This window comes from Perognathus longimembris, chromosome 3 (genome assembly GCF_023159225.1).
Source record: "Perognathus longimembris pacificus isolate PPM17 chromosome 3, ASM2315922v1, whole genome shotgun sequence".
NCBI classification, from domain to species: Eukaryota; Metazoa; Chordata; class Mammalia; order Rodentia; family Heteromyidae; genus Perognathus; species Perognathus longimembris.
The window spans coordinates 9,222,205-9,236,383 of record NC_063163.1 but is presented as its reverse complement, the minus strand read 5'-3'; the positions used below and the strand labels follow the sequence as shown (position 1 = coordinate 9,236,383).

Sequence of the window (14,179 nt, the reverse complement as noted above, 5' to 3'; positions counted from 1 at the left end):
TTGGTCTTGAATGTTTTAACCACTTAAGGGCAAATTTTATAGTAGAGGTAAAGCCTTTTCAAAGTCCAAGTTCAATATCAGAAAACATTAGTTGGTGAGATAAAGGGAGTTCACATTTCTGTCCTGTGATCACGAGCTAGAGCACAGAAGGAAGAAGGGATCACTTCACTGGCAGATAATCCTGGCTGAAAAGAGTCAACTACAAGGACTGAAATAACTGGAAAAGAAAAATCCAGGCAGAGTAGCTCAAGCACGGAAGCCTTGCTACTTGGGGCGTGAAGATTGGGGTTTCAAGCCAGCTCAGGCATAAAATGTCCATGAGACTCCATTTCAGCCAGTCAAGTCCTTTTGGCTTTCTATACCAGGGGGCATAAGCAATAAACAAACATGCAAATGGTTACTGTCAAAGATAATTATGATGCCAAAGCAATCATCTCAAAAAGCAAGCGCTCAAAGAATGGGCCTAAGAGGGACACTTAGTAATGAAGAAATAAAAGACAGAGTGGACACTCTCCCTCAGGATAAAGTAGTTCCTTCCTTTGTTTCCACTTGCCATCTATGACACAGGAATGTTTCGAAACTTCCTGGAGAGCAACTGGGGAGGGCAGGTGGGTCCTTCACTGAACCAAGTACCCACCACACTGATCAGGGGCTAGTGGGATACGAGCAGGGAAACCGAGGCCCAGAAAGGTTACAAAGCTGGTTGATGGCATGGAAACACTCCCAAATTCCACGTAATGGGTGCTTTCTGGATGTTTCTTTGCACCCTAATTTTAGACACAATTGAGTGTTCTTATTAGCTTCTCTCTTTCATCCTGTCTCTATGTATGTCTCTCTCTCTCTCTCTCTCTCTCTTTCACACACACACACACACACACACACACACACACACACACGGTTAAAAAGAGGGACCCTAATTACACTGGAAATTTCCAATGGCAGCATCGTCTCACAAATTTGAGAAATGCACAATTACCATGCACAAAGTCATACTTCTGTGTCTGGTGCATATAACACTAATCCTGCTAGTCCTTTTAGTAAAATTTAGCAATCCGTTGCTTTTCTGCCCTTGGTGTCTTCAAAGGCATTTCTTAACTGTCTGAATTATATATTCTGCTACACTGTTAAAAGAGATGCTGCAGCCAAAATGTACCCAGGGTTCTAAATCAAACACAATGGTAGTGGATACAAAAGCAGAGCATTGAGCCCTGTTGGGGACTTCACACTCAATCCAATTGGATTGTGCTTCTGTGATTTGGTTTTTCTTGGCCTGAATCTTCAATCTAGTATTATGACTAAAATCCCATATTGGGAAGAAAAAAAAATTCATATTGTATAAATGAGTATTTTCAAAATTGCTTTACAATTGCTGCATAAACTTGTTTTGTAAAATGCTCTTCGTTGCTTTAATTCAATTTTTCATGGGCACTTGGTGAATTTGCATGTCTAAAACTGTGATTTTTTTTCATCTTCATTCCTGCATTGCTAATTCATAGCTTTTATAATCCTGATGTCAAAAATAGGAATGAGCAAAACTAAGTACAAAATCATTCATTTACACAACAAAGTAGTTCATGATATTATGTTACATAAACAAAGTTTTCTTGTATCCAGATATCCTGTTCAGTGAAACTAATTCAAATGTGGACACTCTATTTAACCTTACCAACTCTGCTTTATTTTCACTTATTTCCTATACTTTTATCCCTTATTATTATTTAACCTTACCACTCCTCCTACTGTAAATATTCTAGACATCTTAGAATAGTTTCTTAAATAGTGTGGCCCCCAAATTATATTGTTTCCTGACAGAGTAGAGAAATTTAACTTTCTTCAGTATAGACAGGACTTAATTTTATGAGTTTCCTCAAAGTCCCTTGATCATGTGGTTCAGAACTCATATTTCCTACAGAGACAAAATACTTTTAGTGGTAAGAGTTCCAGGTTGGCCTAACAACACTATGCAAAGAAGTGTAACACGAATCAAAGCATCATTTTTAAAAGATGAATCCTCCACAATATTCTTTCAGTGAATTGAATACTCCCATCGTGGGACTTATTTCTTTTTTAGGTCATTTCCATTTCCTGAGTATTTTGCAATGGTACTTTAGCCATAGCTGGGCCCTTGATGCAATCATTGACTTTTCACTCCTAACATTATTCATGCACAACACCAAGTGAATAGTACAAGATGCCTAGGATAATGCCTACATTCATGGACGTTTCATTTTCTTTGGAATTTAGGAAAGACACCAAAAGTATGGGCCTAACCCAAACTTCCAGAGTATGATAGAAAATTCTTTCACATCATCCACCTGTCAGAGGTAGAGAAGCCATAGTCTGGAGAGAATCTCATGACTGAAATCTTATTCAGGGATGGTTTCCAGACTAAGAATGTAAAGTGCAATGTGGAATGAAGAATGTCAGGTGCCAACTAAGAGGAGAAAATCCAAGACTATCCCTAGTAGCCACCAAACTCATACACTACTGTCTTTCGCATTTCCCATGATGCTGTGCTGCTATGTGCCTGTTTTTTTTTTCTTTTCCTGTCTCCCAGGTCACTTTCCAGGGTCAAACTATGTAGGGTTCTTCCTTCTCTAGAAACTCTAAGCAAACACAGTGTCTGTCCTTCTGAATAAGCACAAACACACTTGCCTATGTTTTTGTTTAAACAGTTCTATAATGCCAGGAGATAGGGCTGTTTTACTTCTAACAAAGCTGGTCATCAAGATGCTACTAAACATTATAGATATTCCACCAAACCTCAATTTGCCTGTCCCCAAAATGAAACTAATCATATTTGAGAATTTTCTTGCAGGGCCTCACTATATGGCTTTTCTGAACAGATAACAATTCATTTTAAAAGAATGAAATATGGTACAACACTATCTACCCTTAGAACAGTACTCCGCCACAGTAATGAAAAACTAGTTCTCAAAGTGCCCTTCTGCATACCACAAATTAGCTCTGAGCTTTTCATAACATTCGAGTTTATATTGTCAGAAGATATGCTCAAAAAAAGTGCTTGGAAGTCTATATTTATTGACATGAATAATTATAATTGCTTTAATTAATTACTTTTTATTGAATACCATATGTTCACACCAGGATATAAGTGACATTTGCTTTTGGCTTCAGTAATTCTTTGATTAAATATCAAATTATATTGAGCCACATATATAACTGTCCAACTGTATTTCTACAGTTTGCTACAACCAAAGTAGTCCAGAGGTCTTGTATCTCAGACGAGACCAGGGATCGCCTCAGACAGAGGTTGCTATGGAGAAGCGGTGTAGGGAAGTAGGGCAGAGATGAGAAGAAATTAAACGGTAGAGACAAATGGAGCTGTAGCAGGGGAGAGTAGTAAAAAGGAATGTGTGCCACAGAACAAGGAGAAGAAAACTATGGATGAAGAAAAACAGAAGGCAGAGGTATAATGCACTCGGTGGAAGAGCACGTTAGTCTAGCACGTGCAGGGTCATGGATTTGATCCTCAGCACTTTGGGAGGAGGGAAGGAAGGGAAGACAGAGGGAAGGGAGAGGGGGAGGGAGATGAACATGGTGAGCCAGAGGAAAGCCAGCTTGATCTTATTTAGGGAAAATTTCACTTCAGTTTTCCATTTTCAAATACATTAGCCATATTCAAGAAAACAGGGAAACTGCCTTTCATTAACTGCATTCTGAGGACACAGGGCCCTGTAGCCCTGGGAAAGGACTTCTAAGGAATCTACGAAGGCTCTTTTGCTTCAGGTGGAATTTTTGTTTCCCTCCTCTGTGAATTTTTCCAGCCTCCGCCTTGGAGTACTTTCCCCTTTGCTGGATATAACAAAGCGTGGAATAGGAAGGAAGATCTCTTTTTCTTGGATATTTCTGAATTCTGAAATGCCGTAAAGGATACAGAGATACATCTTGTCCAAAAGGTTCTTTTCCTGCCCTGTTGTTCTCTGTCCTGTGAATGGTCTGGCAGTCTTCTGTGGATGCCAACATGGTGGCCTTCTGTGCTCAGTGACTTTGGATTCATTCATCTGTACATGCCACCCAACACCTAGGGATGGCCTCCTGTGGGCTCAGCCCCATTCCTGACAACAGGGACGTGCCTTACAGGTGCCTTAACATTCCCTTCTGCCTTCAGTTGTTCAGTTTTGCTGTGGAACTCAATTATTGTACCAGCCTGGCTTGGAAGTTTCTAGGCCCATGATACCAAGATCCACTGAGCTTCCTTTATCTTTCAAGGCCACACAAATACTTCACAAGATGTAGTTTATGTATCTCTCCGAAGTCAGCATTACAAAGATAGTATTGGATGGCTGTTTTGCTGAAGGATTTAACCAAAACATCCCTTATTCCTCTTTCCTAATTGTTTTCATGGTTTGGATACAGAGGAACAAATGGTCTTTTCATTGAAATGTTTTCCCCAATCAAAGAGCAGCATTCTTATGAATCAGATTATTCAGTTAGAAGATGAGTCATCTGACATCACCCCTGCGTCTTTGCAATGGGCCCTTTTACATAAGAAGTGTAAACATTTCTAGAAGCTGCTTAGAAACTCAGTTTCCAAAGCAAGTCTCTGGAGATAGACCACACAGCGGAAAAGCTAGAAATATGAATACTTGGTAGTCCTGAAATATAAAAGAAGCCCTATGTTAGGTTATCTTCTTTCATACTCATTCATGAGGCCTGGCTAGTTCAACAGTTAAGTTCATGGTGCTGGTGAGTTCAAGTTTAATGGCTCAGTTTCTACACGGGCTATTTTACCTTAAACCAAGACCACCACCACTACCCCTTTTTCCTCTCTCTCCCAGATGATGGATAGCTCAGCCTCAATCCATCATCATTAGGAAAGAGACAAGACAGCATGCATATTTCATAACTGATGACTCAGTCTGGGGTGAGATGATGGTATTTTCTTTGTAGGGAGTGGGTGTCTGTTGGCCAAGTGCCCTGTTCCTTGGAGTGAAAGCCAAATGTCTGCAAGTTGCAGAACTAACTCTCCAGCGGGCCTTCTCTCCTCCACCCACTCACTCTCCCACCCCACCTCCTCACAGATTGCTACACCTCCAGCTGATGCTTGCTTCAAGAAGCAATGATCCTGTCTTTCTGTGAAGAGGGGAGACTGCTGCATGCACCCATGAGCAGCTCAAAGTCAAAGCCAGCCAAAAGACATTGGGACCCATACAGAACCCTACTCTGTAAGGTGAATTGATCACTGAAATGGAGGGATAGACACTGTGGAAACCAGATATTTCTCAAGTAGCACCTGGCTGCAGCCAAGTAGACACTGCCACCCTTTCTCTCTAGCCCACACATTTATGATCATTTCCTACCTCGCCCTAGGAGGCTTGTTATTTACAAGATATCTAATTCAGACCACTTCTTCCTTTTGTGTGTGTGTGCCAATATTATAGCTTGAACTCAGGGACCTGTGCTCTTGCTTGGCTGTTTTTATTCAAGATTGGCATCCTACTACTTGAGCCACAGCTCCGCCTCTAGCTTTTCACTTATTAAGGGGAGATACGAATCTCACAGACTTTTCTGCCAGGGCTCGCTTCAAATCACGGATCCTCAGATCTCAGCCTCCTTAGTATCTAGTATTACAGGCATGAGCCACTGGCATCTGACTAGACCACGTCATAGTAAGTTTTACTGCAGTTGGCTATTGGCTATTCACAGAGACTGTGGGAATTATTGAATGTTTGCTCATAACACACCTGATGAGATCATCTGTTTTTCTTGTGAACCATTCGTGCTTGCTTTTCAACAAATATGAAACTAATCATAGACTAGGTTCATTAAAAAGTAACTTAAGTATATATATATATATATATATATAGAGAGAGAGAGAGAGAGAGAGAGCAGAATCACTAGATCCAGCTGCTTATGGAAGATAATTTAATTCACTGGGCATGAGTTCTTTTTCCATAGGAATAAGTAGGCTCTACTGAAACCAACTGACATGTTTAGGGTCACAAAACCAGAGGAGCCACTGGAAACTTTAGAAGGCACTTCTGACTTGAGATCAAATGTGCCTTTACTTTATAAGTGCAATTGTGGAATTTGCGGGCATCAGCTCTTCTCGTTTTTGTGTATTCTCATTTAGTGGAAAAAGGAGTTGAAGACAAAGCTTTCAGTTCAGAATTATGATTCACCCTTCAAGATTGGCTAGCATCTTATTTAAGAATTTAACCTCCTCCTTCTGTCACGGTTCTCTATTATATAAAATACTCCTTGCTTAAGAGAATAGTCCATTAGTGAGATAGGTAGGGAATGCACCCTGCCCATTGCATTCGATTATCTTTGTGTTGTCGCGACTCCTCAAGCTGAGGCTTCTTAGCGTCTGTAGCAGTAGGACCTTGGTGAGATGGAATGTTCTATTGCTGTGAGCAAACAGCTTCTGAGCATCCACCTGGAGGCACCCTGAGTGGGACATGGTTGGCTACAGAGCCAGTAGTCACACAGGACCCTCAGCCACATCTCCCTACCTGTGTCCTTCCCACAGTCCCGGCAGTCTCTGTGGAGCAGTACATCATTTTGTTCAGGCCCCACTTCAGGACTCCTCTTATCTGATTCCTAAGCTTGCAGGATTCTTCTGAACATTCACCTTAGCTGGCCCATTAGAGGTACAAACAAGGTTTTGGGAACCATACTTCTAGTGTCATCTCAGATCACCAACCAAGCCAACACCCTGGAGGTGTTTTGCATGCCAAAGAGAGCAGACAGCTGGCTTCTGCAGCTAGTTAAAATTGTTTTTTATGGTCTTTCATATCTGCAAAATAGGACTACAATGCATATGTAATTTATAAGGCTCTGATAAAAATTCTCAGATCCTACTAGAAAGCCCATATCACAGTTGTTCCAACAAAAGCAGTGGTACTTGAGAGAAGAGATCTTCAGGAAACCCAGCATGCTATCTATTTCTCTGACGTACACACATATTCTTGCAGAACTCTCCAAGAATTTGGGGGAGTAGAGGCAGTACCTTAGAGGATGAAGCAGGAACTTTGAGTATCAGTCTCAACTTAGATCCAGTCTAAGACAGGGAAGAAGTCCCTGTTGATCTGTTGATACCAGTTTAATCACCTGTTTCAGCTTTTGTTAAATGGGCAAATTCCAAGGTGGATTATGTCCATTTTAGATTTGCAGCCAGTGTACCAGGGTCATATATAGGCCTGGTACCTTAAGAATGTATGTTTTTGTGATTATGCTAAAATATTCAGTCATCTTTCAATCCTCCTGGTTATAGAAATTGCAATGGAACTCAGAGAAGTTTATTTTAGAAATCTCTGAGGAGAGGCAACAAGAAAACATGCAAATAAATGTACTCATTTGTCATTAAATTATGTTTCTTTAGTGCCAATTAAAAATATAATCCAAATGTAGAAAAGGCAGATTTAAGACTAGACAAAGATGCCTCTTTTGTTACGACATCTCCCCTGCCCCCCACAACTCCAGGAAGACACATGTCTGTGGCTCCCCTCTTCCCTCCAAGGGATCCTCGGGGTGTTCTTCCAACCAACCAGATCAGTCCCATGCTCCCCTGGGGTCCTGTCTGCCATCACAGGTGTCCACCAAAGAGGCCATAATTAAATAAGCAGCGTTCGTTGGCAACTGGTCTTCCTTTGGATTCCCATTCTCTCTCTGTTTCCAGGGCACATTTGATCCCTGAGTGAACATAACTCAAACTGGACCCACAAGCTCTTTTTCTCTAAATGGAAAAAAAAATGCAATATTTTCAAGACAAAATGTTGCCACCCCTAAGTGGTACTTCTAAGGAGAAATACTCAAAGCTTTCTCCAGCTCCTAAGATCAAATCCCATAAACTTCTTAGAGTTCATCACACCTTCTGGGAGGTTAGTTCTTTTGTCACACCACGTGTGTAAGCCATAAGGGAGCCAGAGACTACACTAGGGTAAACAGACCATTCGGGGTCCAGCATGCCAGGCAACAGCAATAGCTTCAAGCTGTCCTTATCCATCTACTCAGTGTAGAAGTGTGTGGCAGAGGGGCAGAGCTATCCTGGTAAGGTAGCCAGGTAACACTCTTAATTAACCCCAAAACTGATTTTCAATGCACTTAAAACCCCATGGTCATAATGGCTCTTGGTTGAGTACAACTTCAATGCATTAGAATTCGTTTCCATAATGCAAATTCTGGTTTCCCATTTTCAGGCTTTTGGCGAGGGCACCTTTCTTTCCAGGGGGTTCAAAATTTCGTTCTCTTTGGCATTTTGATTTCAGTTAGTAAACAACAATGTAAACATATTTTAAAGTGTGCAGTATTATATATCAACTTAAGGAACTACGGACTTTTTTCCCCTAATTACTTCAGAGAAATTCTTTCTACAATAAGAAAGAGAAAATAGAAAGTTGGAACATGATTTTATAGCTTAGATACATTATTACTTGAAAAACTTACCAATAGTATTAAAGCACAAGAATGAAATAGAACAGGTGCCTCTAGATCATGCCTGAAATCTCAGCTGCTCAGAAAGCTGAGATCTGGAGGATCACAGTTCAGTGCCAGCCTAGGTAGAAAAGTCTATGAGACTCCATCTCCAAAATGACCAGCAAAAAACTAAGCTAGAGACATGGCTCAAGCAATAGAGTACCAGACAAGCAAATTCAAGGCTTTGAGTTCAAACTCCAGTACTGGAAAAAAAATTTAGAAGCCTTTTAATAATCAAATATTCAAACCTAAAATTAAATGACAAACTGACCATTTGACCAATATAAATTATAATGATAATATTCAAAGTTATATGATAATAGTATCTAAATACTAGAAACTGCGATCGTATTTTCATGTAAACATTGTACGTTATTTTGTTTCTATCAATATGTGCACTAAGGAATGGCATTTTGCCCAGTTAGCTTTAAATTCCAAGAATTTTTTTAAACAATGGTCTCAATACCTGTTGTTTTCTGCTTTCAGTTAGTATAAATATTTAATGTGAGATCTTGTATTTTTATCAGCTCTCCACACATCAGTCTGTTTCCATGAAATAAAGAATGTGCTTATTTACTTTATGGGAAAAACCATTTGAGTGTACTAAAACCATTGCTTATAAACTTCAGGAGCCTCATTTAAAGGGGAAAAATACTCATGTATGAATTTTTTGACATAATGGTATAATAAATTGTAGTTTTACAAATGAAGCTTTTCCTAGGAATTGAATTCCCATGTCTAAGAATATTTGCTGATTATTACCCCCAAAGAATTTTATCAGTTGTTTTCTAAACAAAGAACATTAGCTGTTTAGTAAATAAACATTTTAATTTATTAGCTACACAAAGTTTAGTCAAAACATTGCGGCAAGAGTAAAGTGTTCTTGTTAGAATATCTTCAAAACTTGGCATTAATCTTGGCACTTAGTGGAGTAGCTCAAATGGGCTAAACTCTGTTCCTTTGCAAATGCTTGGAATAGGAAATGAACTTGGCAATCAGACCAGAGGAATTGCAATTGCAGTTTGTTTTTGGTTAGCCTTACCCGTGCTTTATCAGTGCTTTGGATTTATTAAGAATATCTTAATTACTTTATTATATTAGTATTCATCTTTCTCTTTAATAAGTGACATTTGGGCGTACTTTGAATTTGAAACCGGGTTGTTGTTATATTTGGGCAACAAATTTCCATTGGTGGGACTATATCTTTGAATTATGTCAATAGATGAGTAATATCTGTCTAGTGGTACATTGCAAATATTTATGTTGCAGTTTACAAAGAGCTTTTACAAGTGCAGACAAATCCTCCAGCTAAACTTCTTGATCAACACAGCAAATATTAGCTGGATAACAGTGGAGGCATGGAACCGAGGGATAGAAACAAAACGTTGCTTAGGAAGAGAATAAGCTCTAACCAGACTGCATTGGCCAAGGGTGTGCTATCCCAGGCCTACAGAAAATTGGGCATTGTTGTTCTCTACAGTGGCCACATAGCACAAGTGGCTGAGTGTAAAATTTTTTTCAGTATGAACGATGGAGATTGTGCAAAACGTAGAATCGCATCCAAATTATAAGAAAATGGGAGAAAGTTCTCCCTTTCAAATGGCTGCTTTCAAAACAAGAGGGAAATGTTAAACTCATTCTCTTCCTTCCCAGAAGGTGTCCTAATCCTACTTGTCTTTTTCTTTAACAGATAATTCTGAAATAATCAGCAGAAACGGAATGGAATGCCAAGAATCCGCATTGAGAATAACTAAACATTGTTACTGTACATACTATCCTGTTTCCTCCTCCATAGAATTGCCACAAACTGCATGCTAAATAAAGATTTAGTTCTTCTGGACAGATCACAACTCTAAGAAGTAGTGCTGCTATATCCATATATGAGTATTAAATATGGTATGCTTAGTATATTCCAACCTAAGATAGTTAACTACCTGAGACCAGCTGTGATGTTTAAGGACATAAAAGGATACAGTTTACTTTTAAAAGAGTTTCTAAACATAGTTTCTGTCCTAGGAATATTGTCTTATCTCCATAACTATAGCAGAAAGCCCAGCCAATAGTACTCATTTCGATTCAGAATAGTTCAAATTTAGCAATAAACAATTAGCATTAGTTTAAAAAAAAAGAAAAACCTATCCTAAGGGCAGGTTCAATTCTAACTTGAATCACTGCACTGTCATATCATTTACTCACTGAATCAAAGGGGAATCTTTCACTTCTTGACAAAGTGCACGCTGCAGCGAAGATAAGAAGTGAAGTAAAACAGATACCTGCACCTGCAGGTCTAAAATCGAATGCAAGTTCAAGCACAAGTACTGGGACACATCAGTGTGTGGGATTTGGTTAGCATGGAGATGCCGCATTGAATCCTGTGATTCTAGAATGACATTAAATAGATTGAAAATGAAACTTTGCACGGTATGAGCTTCATACCCCACCCAACAAAGTCTTGAAGGTATTATTTTACAAGTATATTTTTAAAGTTGTTTTATAAGAGAGACTTTGTAGAAGTGCCTAGATTTTGCCAGACTTCATCCAGCTTGACAAGAATGAGAGGCCCAAGCCAACAGTTTAATCTCAAGGATTAGCCTTTCAAACTCACCATCCAGTTGCCTGTTACAGAATAACTCTTCTAATCCAAACCTAGTCAAACAAGGAAGCTGTAGGTGAGGAGATCTGTATAATATTCTAATTTAAGTAAGTTTGAGTTTAGTCACTGCAAATCTGACTGTGACTTTAATCTAAATTACTATGTAAACAACAAAAAAAAGTAGATAGTTTTCACTTTTTAAAAAAATCCATTACTGTTTTTGCATTTCAAAAGTTGGATAAAGGGTTGTAACTAACTACCGCATGGAGAAAAAAAACTAGTTCTTTTAATTCTTTCACTTAAAGCATATTTTATGTCTCAAAAGTATAAAAATCTTTAATACAAGTACATACATATTATATATACACATACATATATACTATATATGGATAAAACATATTTTAATGTTGTTTACTTTTTTAAATACTTGGTTGATCTTCGAGGTAATAGCGATACAATTAAATTTTGTTCAGAAAGTTTGTTTTAAAGTTTATTTTAAGCACTATCGTACCAAATATTTCATATTTCACATTTTATATGTTGCACATAGCCTATACAGTACCTACATAGTTTTTAAATTATTGTTTAAGAAACACAACAGCTGTTATAAATGGATATTATGTGTAATTGTTTAAAACATCCATTTTCTTTGTGAACATTTTTAGTGATTGAAGTATTTTGACTCTTGAGATTGAATGTAAAATATTTTAAATTTTGGCATCATCACCTACTCTGAAAATTAGATGCATCAACCATGTCTTTTTTTTTTTTTTTGGTTTGAGAAAAAAAAGAAATCTGCATTTTAATTAATGTTGGTCAAAGTCTAATTACTATCTGTCTTATATAGTAGATCTGATAATCCTATCAAAAGAAAATCACATTCTAATTGTAATCTTACCTAGTGCTTGTATTGTTGAGTTTGTTTTTAATTTGTGGAAAGGTATTGTATCTAACTTGTATTCCTTTGATAGTCTCATCTTTATGTATTCTTGATATTTGTAATTTTCTCAGCTATAACAATGTAGTTACGCTACAACTTGCCTAAAACATTCAAACTTGTTTCCCTTTTTCTTTTACTTTTTATTTGTTTATACATTTAACCTCATTGAAAACATAGTATACATTACTAAGAAGTAAATTACAGGAATCATTGAAATATTTTTGTAGACTAATTGTTATAACATTGTCTTTTTTTCTTTCATTTCATTATTTTAATTTTTTAATTACTAGCACACAACTATTTTCAGCCCTTTAATAATGGAGCATCAAAAACATCACCTGTATCCCCAAGCAAATATAGATGACTGTATTTTTTACTACGATATCCATTTTCCAGAATTGTGATTATAATATGCAAAGAGTCATAAATATGCCATTTACAGTAAGAAGGAGGCAAGGCAAATGCATAGATGTACAAATATATGTACAACAGATTTTGCTTTTTATTTATTTATAATGTAATTTTATAGAATAATTCTGGGATTTGAGAGGATCTAAAACTATTTTTCTGTATAAATATTATTTGCCAAAAGTTTGTTTATATTCAGAAGTCTGACTATGATGAAGAAATCTTAAATGCTTTGTTTAATTACAAAAACAAAAAATCACCAATATCCAAAACATGAAGATATCAATTCAACAAATACTGTAGTTAAGAGACTAACTGTCCACTTCTACGGGAGCCACATTTCACTCTTGGTTTTCAGGAAATAACAGCACTTCATGGAAATATTCTTTCAGCCACATGCCACTGGTAACATTTCTACTAAATCTTTCTGTAACACTTCAAATTTTTCTCCTTAGTTCTATATTACAGTGTAAACAGGAGTCTAATTTGTATCAATTCTATGTTTTGGTTGTAATATTCAGTTCACTCACCCAATGTACAACCAATGAAATAAAAGAAGCATTTAAAAGGATTGTGTGGTCTTTCTCCTTTTTGTTTTGGACAGCTGGACAATTCGCTGAAGAAAAGATTTTGACATTCACATGCATCATGTTAGGGGAGGTCAAGGAAGACCAAATTCTGGGTTGATTTTGCTTTGAGGTTTGACTTTTTTCAAAGCTAGAAAAAAAAAAAAAAGAACTTGCTCACCAAAATGCATAGGCCTTTATTCTTCTTGTTACTATCTTTAAGTAGTTGTACAAATGAGGTGCCGTTTAACAAAGCAGTTTATGAATACAGTAGCTCTTACTCGGTGATACTTTTTGCCCCTTATTTACCCACACCGTCCCTCACTCTTTCATTTTGTAAGATGCCCCATTGGATGTTTTGCTGCTTCCGTCTCTTCATTCACCTCCCCTTTCTCCTTGACCTCCTCCACTTGTCCCAAGTACCGGCTTCCTTGTTTGAGACAATTCTTAAAACACATACACTTCTAGAAGTCCTTTTAGTAATCTTTAATATTACACCAAAAAAAAAAATAAACGCCACCGCTCAGCTCTCTTCTCCAAGCCTATGATAATGAATTGTGACTGATAATAAACATGAGCATCAATAAGGAAAAGGGGGGATGGGTCCATTTCATTTGGAGGCAAGAAAGCACCCATTAACCTGACCTATGGCTTGCAATCAGAACATGACAGAGCACTGAGGCCACACACAGATGGAAAGGTAAGTTCTGTTCTCTGAGGTCCGGCCAAGTGAACACCAGATGCTAAAGGGAGTGAGCTGCGTCCCTGCTGTCTCATGAAGAGCTCTCCCTCCTCCTCCTCAGTGGACACGGGCACCCCTGGATTTCCTTCCTCAGCCCTTAGAGACCCTGGGTAGTTCTTGAGGAAGAGGCTACCCACTTCTTGGCGTCTTAGTCCATTTTCTGTTGCTATAATGTCTATACATTTGCATGAGCATGCTTTTAATGCAGAAAATATCTTATCAGTCACTTCTTACCAAAAAAACCCACCTTTTTCATGCATTTTCTTGTGATGGACAGAGGGGTTACTGTTATATAAGTCAGGTCATGAGTACATTGCAGTTTTTCCCTCCTGTCCCCACCCACACGTTGTACAGTTCATTTTCCACATGCTATCCAGTGAGTCCCACTGCTGCATCCGTTCATGCTTGGTCCCTTCATTTCCATGCCTTCCCTCACCTTTACAAAGACAGATAAATGAACAAGACAAAAAAAAGGAAACAAAAACAGC

At 38.1% G+C, this 14,179-nt stretch overlaps 1 protein-coding gene across 4 annotated transcripts in view; it reads left to right on the top strand.

The window, feature by feature from the left end:
* Mbnl2 (muscleblind like splicing regulator 2) overlaps positions 1 to 12,954 on the top strand; it is a 145,565-nt gene extending 132,611 nt beyond the window's left edge. For all 4 annotated transcript variants that reach the window (XM_048341165.1, XM_048341166.1, XM_048341168.1 and 1 more), the window contains one exon: positions 10,133 to 12,954. In XM_048341165.1, coding sequence (XP_048197122.1) covers positions 10,133 to 10,260 — 128 coding nt within the window. In that variant the 3' untranslated portion in view covers positions 10,261 to 12,954. The remainder of the gene's footprint in view (positions 1 to 10,132) is intronic.
* The last annotated feature ends 1,225 nt before the right edge of the window (positions 12,955 to 14,179 follow it).